Genomic DNA, 20,358 nt, shown 5'->3' on the forward strand with positions numbered 1-20,358 from the left:
AATCCAGTCTCACTCAGTGTGTGCCTCCAGGCCTTTGTGTACTGTTCCCTTTCCAGAACACACTTTCATCTACAAGTCCTTTTATCTTCATACTCTTGACCACACCTGCCCCTGGGATGGGTTGTGTGCCTCACCCATGTGTGGCCACAGTTCTTGTGTACTGTTGGAGTACTGTTCACACCATGGGGGGGTACTTGTGTTCCAGTCATTTATAGGGCATGAATCCACCATCTTGTCAAAGGAGAGGCTGTATTATCCTGTGGTCCTGTTACTGGGGGTGGGGGTTCCTCTGGAGCCTATCTACAGCATCCATGAGCCAGCACTTACTCTTCGGAGGTGCTGACATATGTGTTCTGTGGGCAAGGGTGTTGGGCCAGGCCTTCCAAGCCCTCTACCCTAACAATCTGCTCTGTTGTTGTCTGCTTCTCACAGTTATAGCTACATGATTGACAACGTGATCCTGCTCATCACGGGCACACTGCACCAGCGTTCAATTGCTGAACTTGTGCCCAAGTGCCACCCACTAGGCAGCTTTGAGCAGATGGAGGCTGTGAACATCGCACAGACACCTGCAGAGCTCTACAATGCCATTCTGGTGGACACGCCCCTGGGTGAGCCACTGTGGTGGAAACAGCAGCTGGACAGTGGCCTTAGCATCAGAGCCTCAGTGTGGATTGTAAGAGATGGGGAAGCCCTGAAGCAGAAGGAGACTGCCCACTGCCGCCGCCCTGGTCCTCCCTCAGCCTCCTATTCTCATTATTTCCCATCCCACTGCTTGTCCTTCCCAGTACCTTTTCTAGGCCAGACAGACAACCCAAAAGGCAGACTTAGGCTTTCTAACTTTGGAAATAGTTTAGTTTTTTGGAATTCAGAGAAGGGCAGAATGAACTTAACAGGGGAGAGCAAAGGGCTGGCGTCCCTTGGAGTCCTATCCAGGGCCACAGTGGCTAGCTTCCTATGAGGCAGAAAAGAGAAGCGAACAGCTTCATTTGGATCTCACTGAGGAGTTCCCAGGGTCCATGTCAGAGGCCAAGGAAAGAGGGGGCGTCAGGATAGCTTCATGTTAGCCCCACCTAATAGTGCTGGCTCCTGTCTGCCTAAATGCTAGAGAGAAGGCATGAGAATCACCTGGTTTGCCTTTTATTCTCCCAGTAGCTCTGAGCTAGTTCTGGGCTGTTTGTAGCTTCTGCAGTTTCTTCATCTTTAAGGGATTGGCATCTGTCAGGTAAGCCTTCAGGCCCTCCTTGGGATCCTGGCCTGGCCTCTCCTCTTAGCCCTGCAGTGGATCACTGGCTACTCCGTGCCTCGCTGCTGAACTCATTCTTACCTAGAGAAGGAGGCTAGTTTCCCATGTGTAGGCACTAGGCCTTCATAGCGTGTACAGAGCAGAGGGTTTCAAGCCCCTCAACCCATAGCTGCTCCTGGAGAAGGGAAAAATCTCATGGCCTCTTATGCAAGCCTGTCTTTGGCATGGTCAAAACTTGGGTCTGACCCAGCAGCGATTAGATCATGTTATGGCTGGCCGCCTCCTTTATAAATCAATTTTAGGAGCAGGGATGCAGGAACAGCTCAGGTCAGTGCACATGGCTCAGAGAGCTGCTTCTACTACTCCAAGGCAGCATCTCAAGCTGGACTGGGGGTCCCCAATACCTAGCCTAATGGGCGCTCATTTAGGCTGCTTACCCATTCTTCACATCCTTGTCTTCCCTCCCCAGCGGCTTTTTTCCAGGACTGCATCTCAGAGCAAGACCTTGATGAGATGAACATCGAGATAATCCGCAATACGCTTTACAAGGTAGTGTTCTTTAAAAGTGGTGGGGGTGGGGCGCTTACTTGCCGTTGGGTGGGTCTGTGGGTGTGCCAGGAGGTGATTTATGTGAGATGCTGGGCCGGGTATACCTGCACCACACTCCTGTCCTGGGGGCTTAGCCTCTTGCTGTGATGGTTACAAGGTTGCATGGAACCCGTTATCTATTCCATGGTGTCTGCAGCGGACTCAGATAAGATCAACTGGAGTGGCCGCTGCTCTGTCACTTGGCCTGTCAGAGCTGGCTCCTAGACAGCCACTCAAGCATCTAGGAGGGTCATGGGCCACCACCCAGGCCATAGTCCTCAGACACATACCACATGAGCTTTTGCCATCCAGAACAGGCACTTAGGCAAAGACAATAATGTACTTAGTTATGTGGGGGAAGTATCCAGCCAGGCACAGCCAGTTTACAGTTCCCAGGCCGTGATAGCTCACTGTCTTTAGCATCTACTGGCCTTTTGCTCTACCTAGGCTGTGGCATAGACTGGATAGCCTCTGGAGATGGAGTGGGCTTAGGATTTCTGGGTTCACAGTCACTGTAGACATTTAAAATTAGATACCAGTAAAGAGCATTTGGGAAGGCTGAGTTCAGTTTGTGGTGTGATTCTAAGATATGATGCTAAGAGTCCTGGCAGACTTTAGTCAGGAACATGGGCCAGAAATTGGCAAACCATGAAGAGAGAGACCTGCTGACCTAAACCTGAGGACATCTGTCTATCCAGTCTTCACTGCTCTGAATGTAGCTGGCTGGTGGACATTTGGCTCAGTGTGAGTTAGACCTTCTAATCTTTCTGTGGGGCCTGGGCCAACATACAGTAAGGATCTGGTGGTAGATAACAGAAGTTCTGATAGCATAGGCAGAGGGATGGCACGTTCAAAAGGAAAGCAAGGCGCATGGGCCAGCTAGATAGCAAGGGGTGTACAGTGAGAGTGCAGGTTTCACGTGGATAGTGGGAGGATATCCAAAAGAAGGCAGGCACTGAGTGAGCCAAGTCACCTAGCATCTCGAATGGCACATCAAAAGTTTGAACTTTAGCTGGGAGTGGTGGTATATACCTCAAAATGCTCAGAAAACTCAAGAGGATTTTTGCTAAGTTCAAGATTAGCTTAGTATATGTAGTGAGTTCCAGGTCAGCCAGGTCTCCATAGAAAGAGTCTGTCTCAAGGAAAAAAGGCAAGCCAGGGATAGTGGCCTTTAGTCCAGTACTTAGGAGGCAGAGGCAGGCAGATGGCTGTGAGTTTGAGTCTATGTAGTAAGTTTCAGGGTAGCCAGCGCTACATAGTGATACCCACATACTGATACTCACAAAACAAACAACAATAATCAAAAAAGATAAGTTTGAACTTTGGGCTGGCAAGATGGCTCAGGAAATGAAGGTACTTTACTGCCAAGCTAGACAACCTGAGTTTATCTCTGGGACCCACATGGTGGAAAGGGAGAACTAATACTCACTAAATGTCTTCTGACCTTCCCACATACAGGCACACAAAATAAGTGAAATGTGGAAAAAATGAACTTTAGGCTGTGAGTCTGAAGTCATCTTTTTTTTTAGATTTATTTATTTATTATTATGTATACAGTGTCCTACCTCCATGTACACCTGTAGACCAGAAGAGGGCATCACATCACATTACAGATGGTTGTGAACCACCATGTGGTTGCTGGGAATTGAACTCAGGACCTTTGGAAGAGCAGGTGGTGCTCCTAACCATTGAGCTATCTCTCCAGTTTGGGTCTGAAGTCTTCTAACAGAGCAAAGTATTCTTAGAAGGCTCTCTGTGACTGCAGGGTGGAAAGCAGATTAGAGACAAGGGGTACATGCAAACATACACGTATGTGCAGGTGCGTATGCCCGAGTGTGCACACACATTCACACACACACACACACACACACACACACACACTTGCTAGCTTAATCTTATAGTGCTCTCTCCCACGCACCTAGCCTATTGACAGATTCCCTGCCCCAGACAGAATGAGGGGTGTGGCTATCCCCCAAGCCTTACTCACACCCTCACTGGGCCTGACTGGTTTTGGCTGGAGTCACTGCAAAGAACTGCCCAGGACCAGCTCACAAACACTGACCCAACACTATGGGCTCCATGCCAGAGCTGCCTGCCTAGCAGGCAATATCCCAGCCCAGTGGTCACACATGAGAGATTAGGTGGACCTACAGCTGTCTGACAAGTGAACTGTAGGGAGCTGGTGCAGCAAGCATGGGCTGGCAGAACCTGGGAACAGGATAGGGTTGGCAGGTGACCTTGGTACCTAGGTCTTGCCAGTTTCTTTGCTACTATACCCTCTAGAGGAAAATGTAGGCTAGTCCTAGGGTCAGCTTTTCTGGGGATCAATACAGCTTGGCTGAGTAAATGCTAGGTAACAGAACTCCAAACTGCCTGGTGGTTTCTTCCACAGATAGGAACTGCAGGCTCCATTAAAGTAGGTCCTAAGATTTCAGCACAACCAGCTTGGCTGGCCATAGGAAGGCCACAGAGGACTGACTCCTGGTGGGCCTGTGAAGTACCACCAAGGTGGGAGCTGGGAACCATTTCTGCTCGCCCATCAAAATGGCTTTTGATTCTCTGAGATCCTGAGCTGGGCTCTGTTGTTTCTTTCCAGGCTTTTCTTATTACTGATTTATATTGGCAGGCTCCCCCCTGAGCTTATCTTATAGTGTCCAAGCTAGCATAGAAGGCACACCTGAAGGTGGAAAGCTTCTCATACCTTGCAAGCCCCTCCCCCACCCCACCCGACTCAGAATAGTCCCTAGCATGTAGATCCAGAGTCTCGGTGACCATGCTACATTTGGGGCCTTAGGTTGGGTCTGAGTGAAGTTTCATGCAAGAGTACCCCCATGGGGTCTGCAAGCCCATGCTGGGGAGGGGGTGGAGGTATTGGAAAGAAACCTTGTGAGTGAGAGTTGGGAAAGACCTTGTATCTGAGCTAACCTGTCCTTTCCTCATGCCAAGCAGATCCAATTTGCCTGGACAAAAAGTACTTGTTTCCGCCTGCAGCCCATGTGCCCAGTTATTGACTGTGAGGCTGGTGCTCACATAAGCAGTAACCATCCTTCAGCAGGAACTGAGCTGATAGTTTGGTTCCTGCTGTTGATGCCTATGAGCTGCCTGGGGTGGGGGGAGGAGGAGTCTGCAAGGTGGATTGTTGCAAGGGAGGGCTTGTGGATTCAGTGTAGACTGAACTCTGAGGATAACTTTTCCTCATTGGCCCTTGGATACCTGGTTTTCTAAGGCTGAAGAAGGAGAGATTTCTGGAGTCTAAAAAAGTAGAGCACCAGTAGGAAAACAGATCCCCCTCTAAGCTTGGCAATAAAAAGGGGTGGGGCTGTGTACCTACCCTGAAGCTGTCCTTTCTACAGGCCTATCTGGAGTCCTTCTACAAGTTCTGCACTCTGTTGGGTGGGACCACAGCTGATGCCATGTGTCCTATCCTAGAGGTGAGTGCCTGCCCATCTCCCTGCCTTCTGTCCCCACTGATGTTTGCCAGGGGGCGCTCTGCCAACTGACTGGCCATGGCCTCCCTTATCTCCCTCTCTTCTCACCTATGCACTGGTCCTGCAGTTTGAAGCTGACCGCCGAGCTTTCATCATCACCATCAACTCTTTCGGCACAGAGCTGTCCAAGGAGGACCGTGCCAAGCTCTTTCCACACTGCGGTAGACTCTACCCTGAGGGCTTAGCTCAGCTGGCTCGGGCGGATGACTATGAACAGGTCAAGAGTGTAGCCGATTACTACCCGGTGAGTGCCCTGCTGACCAGGTTTAAGTGGCTGTGTTGGCACCACTAGCACCTGGCAGCACTCACACCTGTGCTCCTCTTCATTTCCTGGCCAGGAATACAAACTGCTTTTTGAGGGTGCAGGTAGCAATCCTGGAGACAAGACCCTGGAGGACCGATTCTTTGAGCATGAGGTGAGCACAGGGCTCTTGTGGAGCCTACCCAGTAGGCTTGTGACTTAGGCCTTATGCTGCTGGCCACAGCCGTGTGCATCACACCTGCATCTGTCCACAGGTGAAGCTGAACAAGCTGGCCTTCTTGAACCAGTTCCACTTTGGTGTCTTTTATGCCTTTGTGAAGCTTAAGGAACAGGAATGTCGCAACATTGTCTGGATTGCTGAGTGCATCGCCCAGCGCCATCGGGCCAAGATCGACAACTATATCCCCATCTTCTAGCGTTCTAACCCATGGCTCCCAAACGTACTGTGTGTGTCTTTGTGTGCTGTGGTGAAGCCCACGGCTCACGTGTCTGACCTGGTGAGGTGTAGCACATTGTCCTGGGGTTGGCTATCCAGCTTCTGTGACCCCTCCAGGACTGCTCTTAGGCCTAAAAAGGGGGTTAAGCACTTCTCCCCTGATCAAGAATGGACCAAGATCTCCTCCAGAGCAAAGACCCCCCCCCCCAATGTTTACAGCCACTAACATGTCTAAGAAACTTGTGTCACTGTTATGTCCCTCCCTAACCTGAGAACTCCCTGGGGCAGTGCAAGCCTCCTCTCCCCTCTGTGGGTCAACCCACAGAACCACAGCCTATGGGAAGAATTGAGAATGCGTATTCTTGGGGTGTGGGGAAGTAGCTTTGTAGCCCTTTCCTTCAGCTCTGCCCCTCTGAGACAATAAATTGCCCTCTTTAAAAAGCCTACTGCCTGCTCCCTCCTTTGGGCCCTTGTTCCTTTCCTTGACTCCCAGCCTAGTTCATCGCTGCACTCTTGATGAGGCCTCCCCTGCAGTCAGCAGCCACAGGGTCTGGGGAGTCCCTGGAGGACGGCTCCTTCTGCTGGGAGCTCAGGTACAAAGATAGGCTGGGGTGGGGGTTGTCACAGAGGAGTTGTGTCTTGGCTCTGGGGGCTTCCCAGACCTCCCTAACTGCTTCACAATGTAACTTCTAAAGCTGGGCTGGCCGGTTACTTTATCTCACTTCTTCATGCAGGTTGGTAGAGGAGGGATATGAACCCTACAGCTCCTGTGGAGCCCACTCAGGTCCCCTGCTGAGTCCCAGGATTTCCCAGGAAGTTCCCCATCTCTCTTTGTCACATAGCCACACCCCACCACCCAGGCAACCAGGCAGTCACCTCCTCCAAACACTGCATCTCCCAGTTCTAGGAGACATAAAAATGTATCTTTATTTTAAAATGTCAACAACCAGACAAGTACAATATGTAGCTTCCCGGGGCTGGGAGCAGGTAGTCAGGGACCTAAGTCAAGAGACAGTTGGGATTTACCCTGGACTTTCAGCACTGAGGCACTGGTGCCAAAAGAATCCTGAGGCGGTTCCTACCTGCCAACCACTCTTAGTTTGCACAGAGATAGTCTGTAGAGCCTTATCAAAGGCTACAGCCAAATCTTACACTAAACTCTCCATCCATCCATCTAGGTTTCCCAATCTGCAGTGTGGAGCATTGTGCCTGGTAGGGGATGTGTGGGCTCATAAAGCAGAGAAGTCCAGAGGGTCACTAATGAACTTCAGCTTCCCAGGCCTGGACTACCCGTCCACAGTAGAGGCTGGGCTTCTCTTAACAGACTCCCAGGCTTTGTAATGGCCAGGGTAGAGGGCCGAGGGCTTATGAAGCCTCTCCTGCTGGAATACTTAGGCTTGTGGCTCACCGAGCTGCAACTGGGGAAGGGTTTGGGCCGTGGGGTGTGTCCTGATCATGAGCAGGGCCAACTTGGCCAGGCCTCAGTGCTCGGGGCAGACAGTGACTTATGAAGAAGTTCTGCAGGAAGCGGCGCCTCAGGCCCTCTGGCAGGTAGTGATGGATGAAATACGCGAGCCCCAGGCCACGGCCTGGGTAGTAGCGGCTGCGTGGCCTAGCTGCCAACAGCGCATCAATGATGGCATCTGTAACCGGACTGAGATCAGGCAGTGCCATTCTGAGCGAATGCAGGAACTGCCCGTGCAAGTGCTCAATGTAGTCTTCACCATAGGCCTGCAGCAGCTCCCCAGGCAGGTTGGCCAGCAGCAGTTGCTTGCGCTTCTCCCAGAGGTTCACATTGGTCACTGACTCTGAGGGAAGCGGGTGACAAGGTCAGAAGGCAGGAGCCAGAGGCCACAAATCTATCTAATATGATCTGTGACTATGACCCAAGCCGCCCCACGTCCTCAGACCACATGCCTCTGCCATATGCACGTCCCGCACCACACCTGAACCCTCACCTGTCTTGAAGCAGCCAGGCTGGATGATGCTGACCTTGACCCCCCAGGGAAGCAGTTCACAGCCGAATGTGTCCATAAGCAGTGCTACAGCTGCCTTGGAGCTTCCATAGGCTCCCAGGCAGGGATATGGCATGTCTCCTGGGGATAGAATGGGGAGGAGGCTTCTCAGCCTTGGCCTGGGACTCCCAAATCCTTCTTCACCTGGTAGCAGCTCCTTTACTACTTTGTCTCAGGGCAGGGCGGGAGGGCACTTACCTGCTGGGCTGCCAACGGTCACAATACGTCCCCTTGAGTGACGCAGCAGTGGCAGGAGACCCTTGGTCAGTTCAAGTGCACCAAAGAAGTTCACCTCCATGCAGTTGCGGAAACTTGCTACTGGAGACAGCTCCGCATCAGCCACAACACTGTTGAAGCCTGCGTTGTTAACAAGACCCCACAGGCCTGGGGGCACAAAAGCAGGAGGGAAGCTTCAGGTCCACCTGACAGCAAACATGCAGTCCCTGCTGCCTCCCTCACACTCACCCAGCCATGCCCACCCCTAATGGAGATACCCATCTGCTGACCAGTGCTGGTGGTGTGAGCCTTCGTGAACTCTAGCACGCGACTGATGTCCTCTGGCTTGGTCAGGTCCATCTGCAGCAGCTTTAGGCGAGGGGAACAGCAGCTGTGCAGTTCTAGGGCACCAGGGCTATTCAAATCCAACACAGTGGCCAGCACCATAAATCCCATGGCATCCAGTTTTTTAGCTGTCTCCTTGCCAAAGCCAGTGTCACAACCTAGCCAGGGTAAGAAAGCCAATGAGTTCCCACAATGGCCCAGTCCAGCCCAAGACAAGCCAAGGATCACTGGGGTCTGGGTAGAATCTAGGCTCCCAGACACTCGACCCTCCCCTCTTCCTTACAAATGTGTGTTGTAAGTTTGTCCTCTGGCTGAGCCCTGAGCATCACTTCAGTGACGGCTGTCATGTCCCTGATTCCCTAGAGCTAACCCATCAAGTGTGACTGATAAGCCTTACTGTATAGAAGAAACAGAGACCTGGTCTGGTCCTATCTTGTCCCATGACTATCCTCTCCTGAGCCTGAGGGATATTTTCAAAACTGACAGTGTCACTCTGCTGCTGACGATTCCCAGAGGCCTTTTTGTTTCCTTGGGATCCTATGGCCTTAGAATAAAGCCCAGGCAACATCATTCTGGCCCTGTTCAACTTGAGCACCCCTCTCGGCCTTGACGCCCCCCTACTATTGTTCCAGGCTCAAGTTGGAGCCCCATTCCCAACTTCCCCTTGATCTCTGCCCTTGGAATTCCAATCATTGACGTTGGGTATATATATTTGCTGAGCCCTAGACCACTTCCCTCTCAGGACAGGAACCATGCATGGTAAGTGAAAAAAACAGACCTGCATTGGAATCCCTCCCCATACCACCAAGTGTGACCTGAGGTCGGTTACCACTCGTGGAGGCTTCATTTTCTTGTCCTTGGTATGCAGAGATAAGAACCACCAGGCAAGGCCCCAGTGTGGGGTCCCTGGTGCTGATAAGCCCTTGCTTCCTTGATGGTTTCCATTCTGATCCTGGCTCTGTGGGTGGCCAGTGAGAGGAGGAGGAGGGCCAGTGAGGGAGGAGGTGCTGTGCAGCCCGCCAGCCCCGAGGTCCTGCTGAGCAGAAAAGCTGCTTTGCAGCTTGGCTTCCCCACTCCTGGACAAACAGCACCCCTCCTAGTCTCAGCCCCGCCCCCTATGCTGAGAGGAGAACAAAGCTGGGCAGGGGGCTGCAAACTGGGCTTTGTGTAGCTGGGGCCTGCCAGTCTGTGTTGAGGGGTCCTTTCCAAGCAAATCTGAATGGGGGGAGGGGAGTGTGTGTGCACAAATGTGCACACTTGCCTCTGCTTCCTTCTGGAGCGGACGGCACTCCACTAAAGCTCCCCAGAGCCTCAGTTCTGGGGTCCCAAAAGATACCCACATCTTACCCTCTTGCTCACCTGCAAACATTCTTAACCTGCCTGGATGCGCTCTCTCTCTCTCTCTCTCTCTCTCTCTCTCTCTCTCTCTCTCTCTCTCTCACACACACACACACACACACACACACACACGAGCTTGACCCCATGTCACCCATCAGCACAAAGATATACACATGCTTGCACACAAGGTACCAAGCCACACAGCCCGAACTTGACTCTGTGGCTGAGCTTGTGGAGTAGGTTTGGCAAGCAGTTCTTGGGCATTCTTGGGCAGGGATGAGTGACATCTCTGCAGGCACAAGGCACAGTGTTGTTGGCAGGTGGGGAAGACCGGGTCACTTATGTGCCTTGCTGCTTGGTGGTGGAAAACCTCAGAATCTGCAGGCATCCTGGAGCTAGAAGCCAACTTCCAGTGCTTACACAGGAGTAGGCTGGGCAGTCCTCCTCTCATTCCCAAACACTGAGCTTCTCAGAGATGGAGGGAGCCCGGGTCACAGGACGCATGCCTCTTCTCTCCTCTTGTTCAGGCTCAAGACTAGAAGTAACAGCGGTAGCAGAGATCTGAGGTGAGATCTTAGGAAAGACTGCACGGCCAGGCCAGTAGAACCTGAAGTGGCCTAGGACCTGGCCAAGTCACTCGCAGATTAGAAGTCAGGAAGGGATCTGTTAGATCTTTGTAGGCAGAGCCTATAGCCTAGTCCCCGCTACATTCCAAGAGAGTTTGGGAGCTTTTCCTTCCTCAACCTCCTGAAAATGGGGCTCCCTGAGCCTTCACACTCACCCTGGAAGTCTCTCCCATCTTGCCCGAGTGCTACCCCATCTCCACCCTCTCTTCTGAGACCATAAGCCCTTGTGTGCCACCCACCCCTCCTCTACCTTAATACAATCTGGTTCCTCATCTGACGTTTAAGTCTCCTCCCAAGGAAACTTCATACCCCACCGCAGCGCCACAGACAGACTGGTTATGGACTATCCCCCTTCCCAAATCACATGCTTATGTCTGTGGTAAGCCTTGGTCTCACACGCTTTCTGTGATCCAAGACGCCTTTCCTATTCCACCTGTCTCCGCCCAACTTCTCCCAAGGTCCAGACCAAGGGTGCCCTCCTAAATTCTCCCAGTTCTAACCAATCATGAAGACCACCCATAAAGGACCAAAGGATCTCTGAGACGCCATGGTGGTTGGGGGAGAAACGAGGCCGCCCCTCCTCCCGTGCAGTGGACCAGTGCCCCCTGGCCTTCCTCCCCCTCCCCATTTCCTGCTGGGTCTGCAGCCCCCCTTCCCCTTCCCTCCTTCTGATGACAGATTTATTCCCTGCTCCAGACAAAGAGAGCTCAGCCAGGCTCCAGAGGCACCTGAGTCCAGCTCTCCAAGATTCCCCTCTCCTGGGCACCCAGGACAAGGCAGGATGAAGTGCTAGGTGCAGACTGCAGACTGCTGTAGTCTTTTGGCAATGCCTAGCTGGATCTAAGAAGCAGCTACTATCCAGCTGCTGTGACCTCAGGCGGTTCTGAACTCCAAGGATTCCAGCCAATGGAGGTCACGGGGAGCAGAACTGGCCATCTAAGCGCTCTGTCCCCCCAGAGAATAGCAGTGTATTCCAGTGATGTAGGGGATGTCAGGCAGAGTTCAAGAAATGACATTCTCCCTTCACAGGTCTTCCAAGGTCCCTTAGAGTACTCCCTCTGCTCCACACCTGGTCTCTTAGCGAGAAGAACAATATAAACTTCATCTCTCCTCTTTCACTCACTAGTTTCCTTTGAGCACCTGCCCATTCTAACTTTCCCTCCAATACTCTCCGCGGCTGCAGGTAGTTAACCCGGACTTGGTGAGATGCCCGGAGCTTCCTACTTGGCTCACTTTCTTGCATCTAGCGGAGGACTCTCACTTCGGAGCTGCGGAGTCCGCCTTGATGGTGTCCAAGGGAAACCCTCTAGGTGTGCGGTCCCGCCCTCCAGCCTGGAGTCCCTGCGCTCTGCGCACTCACCGGTGATGAGCACCGCGCGAGTGGCCACGGGCAGGCGAGGAGGGCGAGCCAGGCGGGACAACGCGATCCAGCCAGCAGCAGCTAGCACCACGAGCGCCGCCGGCGGGGGCAGCAAGTGCTGGCACAGCCAGTCCAGCGCGGCCAGCAGCGCCAGCGCCGCCAACAACGGGCGGCCCAGACGCAGGTCTGAGCGCAGCAGCTGCAGCAGCGCGCGGGCCGCCACCAGCAGCCAGGCGCCGCCGGACGGCCAAGGCCAGCGCTCCATGACTGCGGGGTCGGGCCGGGCCGAGGAGGGGCAGGGGCCGGGTTGGGAAGCCCAGAGAGGGACTCGTGGCCAGGACTCCGAGTGCAGAGGAACACCGGCCTGGGGTGGGAGGGTAACTTGCTTTCTCTGCAGATCCAGCTTATAAAGCGCCCTGGGGGCGGGGCTGGGGCGGGCCTAAGGCGGGGCTAAGATGGGGCTTTCTGCACTTCTATCTCAGGCCCCCACGCCAAGCAGGTGCCCCCCCCGCCCCGCCCCCTCGTTTAGATCCGCTTTCGAAGAAGCCCGAACAAAGTCCCAAGTAGTTGCACGAGGCGGAGCCTTCAGTCGCCGGCTTCGCCAGGGAAAGAGCCAGTCTGCCCAACCCTGTCCCATTCATCCCATTCACTCCTGTGCGCCTATTGGCACGCCAAGGGCTCTGAGCCTCCGCGCTCAGGTGTGCACACCCTGCTCACTCAGGATACCCACACACACCCCCCCCACACACACACACACCACCACCACCACCACCACCAGCAACAACAACTTTTCGTTCAAGTATTCCACAGTGATACCACTGTGACTGCCATGACTTCCAGAACACTGCGTGGAAACAGCCAGAGTCTGCCGCCGGCCACACCTGCACCCGCACTAGCGGCCATGGCCTTAGGTGCCTGGGATACACGCCCAAACGTGCCCTCTCGCCTGAGCAGTTCTCAGCCACGGCTAGGAGAGAAGGATGACCACACAGATCCTTGCGAGTTTCTGTTTCACCTCCTCATTTTTATCCAGAGTCTAGAACTGGGGATGCTACTTGTGTGGGTACAGGCGAGAAGTCAATAGAAGCGTCAAAGTCTCCTTTTAGTTTTGCGTCACCCACCCCCTCCCCAAGAACCAACTAATGGGAGCATATGGAAGAAGAAAGAGTCAGGGCAGGGTGGTCCCTGATCTGCTACTCTGAGTCCCCAGGGGATGAAATAAGTAGTGCGTGGGTGCACTTCCCTCCCTGTGTGTATGAAGGTCCTTGTTTGTGTGTCTGTGTGTGGCCTGGCACCCCCTGCCACCCCCGTGTCTGGCACACATGCCAGGCCTCTGGCAGGCACTGGGGGTTAGTGCCAATAGTTGGGTACCTATGCTAAGAGTAGGTACAAACCGCGGCAGTGGAGATCTCTGCTTCTGTGACCTCCAGATCTAGCCTAGTGCCTCATCTCTATCCTTTCTAGGTCCTGAGAGGACATGGACTCCTTATCACAGCTCTCGGTCCCGTGCCTCATTCTCCCCCCTGTATTCAGACTCTGCTCCAGGGTTTCATGAAAACACCTCTTCAAAGGCCTCTCTTCCACCCAGGTGTGGGTTCCCGATGGGGCCACAGAAATCTCCGAGAGGAAGCTGGAGTCCAGGCCCGCTGGAGAGGAGGAAATCCGGGTGGAGATTCCATCTCCACTCCGAGCTGTGCACGTGTTTCCACCTGTCCTCCCTCTATAAATATGGACAATGATGGACCCCTGGCCTGGGTGTTAGGACTTGGCTTGGGTAAAGTGTGGGTGCCTGGCTTTGGGTGTGCAGCTTTGAGCTCTTTGGTTTATGAGCACTCTAGTCCATGGGGTTCTGTGCCCTTTCGTCACGACCTTGTGTGTGTGTCTGTGCTATGTGTGTCGCTTGTAGCTCCCCTTTTGTCTGGGTCATCTTGCCTGTAGAAATTCACAGAAACAATTCTTCTCCAAACCCATTGACTCTTGTTGTCCTGGGTTGATTGTCCAAGTCCAGCAGGGAGCAACATATCTTGCCTGCTTTAACTCTAAAAGTTGCACCGAGGGCTGGAGAAATGGCTCAGAGGTTAAGAGCACTGACTGCTCTTCCAGAGGTTCCTGAGTTCAATTCCCAGCAACCACATGGTGGCTCACAGCCATCGATAATGAGATCTGATGCCCTTTCTGGCCTGCAGATGTACATGCAGGCAGAGCACTGTATACACACGTAGTAAATAAATAAAAAGCAAAACTAACATTAAAAAAAAAAGTTGCGTCGATCAGCTCTCCCAGGTCTGGCTGTTTTCCTTAGGATCCAGCTAAAGTTTCTCCAGTCTCTGCCCCTTTAAGTAATTTCCTTGTCGTAGAAAGAGGAGAAAGAAAGCAGAGTCCCAAGGGACCGGCAAGGTTTCCCTCACAGTGCCAGTACTCAGAGCAGGGGATGAGCAGAGAAATGGAAGCAAGAAAGCAAGGCGAGGAAACTGGGAAGCAGGGCTCTACCCTGGTCCCCTGAGGTACGTGGGGGGGGATTCCCTTTAGGCAGAGTGCTTCTAGATCGGTACACCATTTCAGGTGGAATTAGTCTAAGTCTTGACGAGGTTGGATTACCTCCACATTTATGTGACACCCCTCCCCTGAACATCCCATTTCCTAAGTCAGGAGACCGTGGTGGCTGTCTCTCCCTGCCAGGATCTAGAGTCAGACCCCCTGCGGCCTTCTCAGACACTGACCCTTCCCCTCATCAGGTGGAAGTGCTCTAGAAGTGGAGAGAGTTTCAGATAGTCATTAACTGGGAGGGGCTGGCCCAGCCCTGTCTGAGGCCTGGTGCCAGGTTGAGCCTGCCTTGGGGTAGAGAACCAGCTTCTGTCAGAATCAGGACTCTGGGCTGGTAGGGGGCCTCTGCGGGAGAGCAAGAAAGGGGTGTGGGGCAGAGGGCAGGAGACGTAACAGATAAGGCAGGATCTAGAAGGGCAGGTTAATGAGGGGTAACCAGAAGAGCTGGGGCCACCACAGTCTTAATCCTTTGCCCCATCTCCCAACCCCACACAGACCCCTTAGATAAGAAACCTGGTTAGCCAACCATTGCATGCCCCAGGCTCTGGAGGACCAAGGGCCCAGAGCTTTCAGCCCTCAGCGCTCAGCATTGGTGACCAGTGACTCCACCACCATCTGCTGGCTTTCTGGGAGGGTTGCATCTGTAACAGTGGTGATCCCTCAGCGCTCTGTGGTCTGACTCAGAAGGAGCCCAATTCTGGGGGCCCTAACCTTATGGTACTCACGCTCTCTCTCTCTCCTCCCTCCTCTGGTAAGGTGGCAGGGGGACTCTGTTTCCTGTCAACGACTAGTTCTTCCGCTGTGTTCTAGACCTCCACTCACTCTATCCTCAAAAGAGACCAAGTTTCTTTTCACACTGGGTGTTTGAGTTCGGGGGCCTTGTGCATACCAGGCAGCACTCTAATACTGGGTAACATCCTGTCTCTAAGTGTGTGTGTGTGTGTGTGTGTGTGTGTGTGTGTGTGTGTGTGTGTAGGCCTGAGGTCAGTGGTGGGTGTCTTCCTCTACCACTTCCCACCTTATGTTTTGAGAGAGTCTCTCACTGAGCCAAAAAGCCCCTGGGATTCACCTGTCTCCGCCCCTCTAGGCACTGGAGCTCCAGATGGGCGCCCACTAATGTGGGTTCTGCAGATCTGAACTCAGGCCCTCATGCTTGCGCAGCAAAGACTTTACCCACAGAGACATTCCCCCCCCCCACCTCAATATAGCAACTTTTTATTGACTTCCTACTGGGTTCCAGGTACTGTGCTTGGACCGCAGATGGACCAAGGAACCACTGGCCGCTTCCCAGCCTCCTCTCTCATCCGCAACCTCCATCATGCATGCTTTTCCTTACCCACTGTTTTCATGTGCCCTCTCTTCTCAGCCACGTTTACCCCCAAGTTATTTTAATTGCCACTCTTCTTTTCCATTTCCCTAGGTTAGCCCAGGGGCCAGCTCTTAGTCCTGACCTCACGAGGCTCCCTATCCCTTGGATCTCAGACCCATTTCTGTCTTCAACTGAAGCCTCTGTTCTGCTGGCTTCTTTCTGCTTGATTTGGCTTTTGTTTGTTTGTTTGTTTGTGAGACAGGGTTTCTCTGGGTAGCCTTGGCTGTCCTGGACTCGCTTTGTAGGCCAGGCTGGCCTCGAACTCACAGAGCTCTGCCTGCCTCTGCCTCCCGAGTGCTGGGATTACAGGCCTGCACCACCACGCCTCTCTTGATGGCCCCAGCTCTATCTCTCTTTCACGCTGGTAAAGCCGCGCTGCTCACTTCTCCCCTCCCCCAGTTCCCTGCCCTGTTTTCATCTTTCTTCATAAACTTGTCTTCCTTGTGGATGAGTATGGGGTTGTGGAGGCCTCCTACTCACCTCCTCCGCCCATGAGCTCATCTTCCTACTCACACACTGGCGACACCCACCCTCTCTGGCTCTCCGGCCAAGGCCTCCCTCTTGACTCCAAGCCCACGCATCCAGCTGCCCTGGATGCCTCCCTTGGACACCATAAGCCACTTGTACTTAATGCATCCAAAGTTGGTCTCATCATCTTCCTGAGTCCTGGCAGACATCTTCTTCCCAGCACGGTCTTCATTCCACATCCTGTCCTCCAGACTTCGTGTGTTCTGAGCTCTGGGCTTGGTGTAGAAGCCTTAGGTTAGCCTTTTTTTTTTTTTTTAAGTAGGTCAGATGATCGCTATTTTACCTTCAGAGGAAAAGAGGGTCTCAGAGGCTGAGAGTCCACGAGTACTCTCAGACCCTGCCTCAACATTTAAACTCTGGCTTAAGTGCAAAATCTGTTCTTTTGAGAATGGTGTCAATTTGAGCTGTGTTTGCCACATGTGACCTCATGGGCTCCATTTCACAGGCAAAAGAGAACGTGGTGTGGTCTTGAGCAAAGGAGACATCTGTCCCAGCTAGCCAGGAAGTAGATTTGGGAGAAGGGGCGTGTCTGGAGTCTTGTTGCTGCAGCCAGGTAAGAGACAGGAACAGCCGTCTTACACAGACCAACTGAGCCTAGGGTGTCTGCAGCTCTATGCGAGGGCTGAGGTCAGCGGCGGTTGGATGCTTGTGGGCTAATGTGGCATAGGCAGAAGCCCTGGGGAGTACTAACTGGTTTCTAGATACCCCGCATGGGGCCAAAACCCCTCTCCTTTTTCAGAGGTATCCCATTTAGTATGAGCACCTGGAGCTCTTGCCCTTTGGTTATCTGGGGGAGGGGCAGTACGATCCAGGACACACCAGCATCCCTTGGATTCTGTGACTCTCTCCTGAATTATTTTATGGCCTCCCAGATTGAAGGCAGATGTTTAGAGAGTAGGGTCCCGGAAGGTGGGAAACAGCTTGTGCTGTGCAGAATTTTCTGGATCAGCCCCAGGGGAAAAGCAAGACCTAGCTGAGAGGTCTCTGGGAGACTACTTAGCAGACTCTGAGTCAGAAACCTTTTGGGGTGATTTATCTGTAATCTTTTGACATTTATTTTGTGTCTTCTGCATGCCAGTCCTGTGTTCAGCTTGTACTTACTTCATCCATCTACTGTTCTCCCAGCCTCCCTTTCTCCCTTTGACGCAGACATGGACTCAAGAAGAGTTTAGTGTTATGTCTTTTTTTTTTTTTTTTGAGACAGGGTTTCTCTGCGTAGTCTTGGCTGTCCTGGACTTACTTTGTAGACCAAGCTGGCCTCGAACTCACAGAGATCTGCCTGCCTCTGCCTCCCGAGCGCTGGGATTAATGGTGTGTGCCACCATGACCAGCTCTTAGGGTTTCTTAAACCTTTTCACTTACAGCCTCCTTTATTCAAGGACAAAAAGTTTTGGGGAGGAGGGGGCACAGCAAGGCCTCACTATGTAGCCTGGGTTGGCTTGGAGCTTGCTGTGTAGAGCAGGCTGGAGTGGGACTCATAGAAATCCATCAGTCTCAGTGTCACAAGTGCTGGGATTAAAGGTGTAGACCACCGTTTCTAGCTGTGCAAATTTCCTTTTAATGTGATACCAGGTAGAGGCATATAAATGGGTATACTTGGGACTGGGGAGGTGGCTCAGTGGCTAAAAGCACTGACCTCTCTTTCAGAGGACCTGGGTTCAATCAATTGTCAGCATCCACATGGCAGCTCACAACTGTCTGTAACTCCAGGATCCAACACCCTCACACAAACATACATGCACACAAAACATCAATGCACATTTAAACAAACAAACAAACAAACAAAGGAGCTGGGCGGGTAACAAATGCCTTTAATCCCAGCACTCAGGGAGGCAGAGGCAGGTGGATCATCGCTGTGAGTTTGAAGCCAGTCTCAAGCAAGCCCAGGACAGCCAAGTCTACACAGAGAAACCCTATCTCGAAAAAAAATTTAAAGAATAATTCTTTGAGCCGGGCGTGGTGGCACACATCTTTAGTCCCAGCACTTGGGAGGCAGAGGCAGGTGGAACAAAATCAACCAAGATTTAATTCTCTGTGTAAAAATTAACAAGTATATATACTCCTTAGGGTACAAATTTTCACTTCTCTTTAATAAAGGATACACCAAAGAATTCTTCTTCTTCTTCTTCTTCTTCTTCTTCTTCTTCTTCTTCTTCTTCTTCTTTTTTGTTTGTTTTTTGTTTTTCGAGACAGGGTTTCTCTGTGTAGCCTTGACTGTCCTGGACTCACTTTGTAGACCAGGCTGGCCTCAAACTCACAGAGATCTGCCTTCCTCCTCCTCCTCACAAGTCTAGCCAGCATGCCCAGCTGAATTCTTTTGCATATATATATATGTATATATATATATTTAAAATCTTATTTATCTTTCTTTGTGTATGTGTGTGTTACATATATCTGAAGTATGTGAGTGCCACAGCACAGGTGAAAAATGATATTTTTGTGGACTCAGATTTCTCTTTCCACCTTTATGTGGGCTCTGAGGGGCAAACTCAGAATGCCAGGCTTGTGCAGCTAAGCCATCTTGCATGCTCTTTTGGGGGTTTTGAGATAGGATCTCACCGTGCAGCAGCCTAGGCTGGCCTTGAGTTTCTGACAAGCCTCTTGTTTCAACCTCCAAGTCCTGGGATTATGGGTATGGGCCACCAGGTTCATTTTGGTTAAATGTTTGATTCTGTATGACATAGAACATCTTCAGTGTTCCTCTGACTTTATCAGTATTTTGGTTTTATGTGTTAAAGCTAGTAAAACTCTTTTGCATAAATGTGTAGTTAAAAAAAATGGAGATGCATGTTTCAGAAATTATTGGAAATTATATACTAATCCCAAAGCAAAATTCATTTAAAGATTTTGCTGATGTTCTACTGTTTCTTTAAAAAAATTTTTTTTTGAGGGGGCTGGAGAAATGACTCAGCAGTTAAGAGCACTGTCTGCTCGTCCAGAGGTCCTGAGTTCAATTCCCAGCAACCACATGGTGGCTCATTACCATCTATAACGGCATCCGATGCCCTCTTCTGACCTGCAGCATTCATGCAGACAGTCCTCATATATATTGAGCAAACAAACAAATATATAAATCTTTTAAAAATATTTTTTGAGACAGGATTTCACTCTGTTTTTCTGGCTGGCTTGGAACTCACTTTGTAGACCAGGCAGGCCTCCAACTTACAAAGGTCCATCTGTCTCTGCCTCTCAAGTGCTAAGATTAAAGGCATACACTGCCACACCCAGCCTTGAGACGAGGTCTCCCATGGTCCCAAGCTGGTTTCAAATTCTCAATCCTCCTGCCTCAGCTTCTAAAATGCTGGAATCATAGGCATGTGTTGCTATGCTCAGCCTTCATTTAATGATTTTTCTAATGAAACTTAAATCAACAAATAGCAATTTTAAAAACAAGACACTCTAAGATAATACCATCTAAAAAAATCCACAAATTTGGTACACACTGAAGAGTAACAGTAAAAATGTTAGAAGTCTTTTCTATAAGAACAACAACAACAACAACAACAACAACAACAACAACAAAACCCAATATGAACAGAAATACATCCCAAATCTGTAATACACATAGTCTCAAACCTGAAGTGGAACATCTCAGGCATCTTCTGTACCCGCAGCATGGCATGATGGCATACTCCATGCAGGGTTTGCGTGTTGAGTGTAGTGAACCAAGTCTGTGTGAGTTTGCAGGTTGTAACACATGCGAGGGCTCCAGAACCACCTCAGATTCATTACGTTTGATTTTGAAGTCATTGTGTGTACCTGTGTACTTCTGAGTGTATTAAAAAAAACATTTTTACTAGCTCGGCTTGGTGCTGCATGCCTTTAATCCCAGCACTCAGCACTCAGGAGGCAGAGGCAGGTGGATCGCTGTGAGTTCAAGGCTGGCCTGGTCTACAAAGTGAGTCCAGGACAGCCAAGTCTACACAGAGAAGCCCTGTCTCAAACAAAACAAACCAAACAGCATTTTACTATTGTCAAATTTGTTTCAGCCCCTCCA

General features: G+C 51.5%; 2 protein-coding genes across 2 annotated transcripts in view; one reads left to right on the forward strand and one right to left on the reverse strand.

The window, feature by feature from the left end:
• Positions 1-6,464, forward strand: part of ATP6V0D1 (ATPase H+ transporting V0 subunit d1) — a 44,573-nt gene extending 38,109 nt beyond the window's left edge. The window contains exons 3-8 of the mRNA XM_084755555.1: positions 433-611; positions 1,716-1,795; positions 5,188-5,265; positions 5,390-5,566; positions 5,661-5,738; positions 5,839-6,464. Of these exons, the coding sequence (XP_084611681.1) occupies positions 433-611; positions 1,716-1,795; positions 5,188-5,265; positions 5,390-5,566; positions 5,661-5,738; positions 5,839-6,000 (754 nt within the window). The 3' untranslated portion in view covers positions 6,001-6,464. The remainder of the gene's footprint in view (positions 1-432; positions 612-1,715; positions 1,796-5,187; positions 5,266-5,389; positions 5,567-5,660; positions 5,739-5,838) is intronic.
• A 457-nt stretch (positions 6,465-6,921) lies between these two features.
• On the reverse strand, positions 6,922-12,309 carry HSD11B2 (hydroxysteroid 11-beta dehydrogenase 2). Its single transcript, XM_084755552.1, has 5 exons — positions 11,921-12,309; positions 8,542-8,754; positions 8,234-8,419; positions 7,979-8,116; positions 6,922-7,828 (listed from the first exon to the last, which is right to left on the reverse strand). Exons 1-5 carry the CDS (start codon positions 12,183-12,185, stop codon positions 7,425-7,427), a joined length of 1,206 nt encoding a protein of 401 aa, XP_084611678.1. The 5' UTR covers positions 12,186-12,309; the 3' UTR covers positions 6,922-7,424.
• Positions 12,310-20,358: the final 8,049 nt, after the last annotated feature.

The sequence above is a fragment of the Acomys minous genome, assembly GCF_964271855.1.
Source record: "Acomys minous genome assembly, chromosome: 14".
Lineage (NCBI taxonomy): Eukaryota > Metazoa > Chordata > Mammalia > Rodentia > Muridae > Acomys > Acomys minous.

Coding starts and splice junctions, on each gene's coding strand:
- HSD11B2 (XM_084755552.1), bottom strand. CDS start 12,185: ATGGAGCGCTGGCCTTGGCCGTCCGGCGGCGCCTGGCTGCTGGTGGCG. Junction 8,755..11,920: donor TCGCGCGGTGCTCATCACCG/GTGAGTGCGCAG, acceptor TACCCTGGCTAG/GTTGTGACACTGGCTTTGGC. Junction 8,117..8,233: donor GACCGTTGGCAGCCCAGCAG/GTAAGTGCCCTC, acceptor TTCTATCCCCAG/GAGACATGCCATATCCCTGC.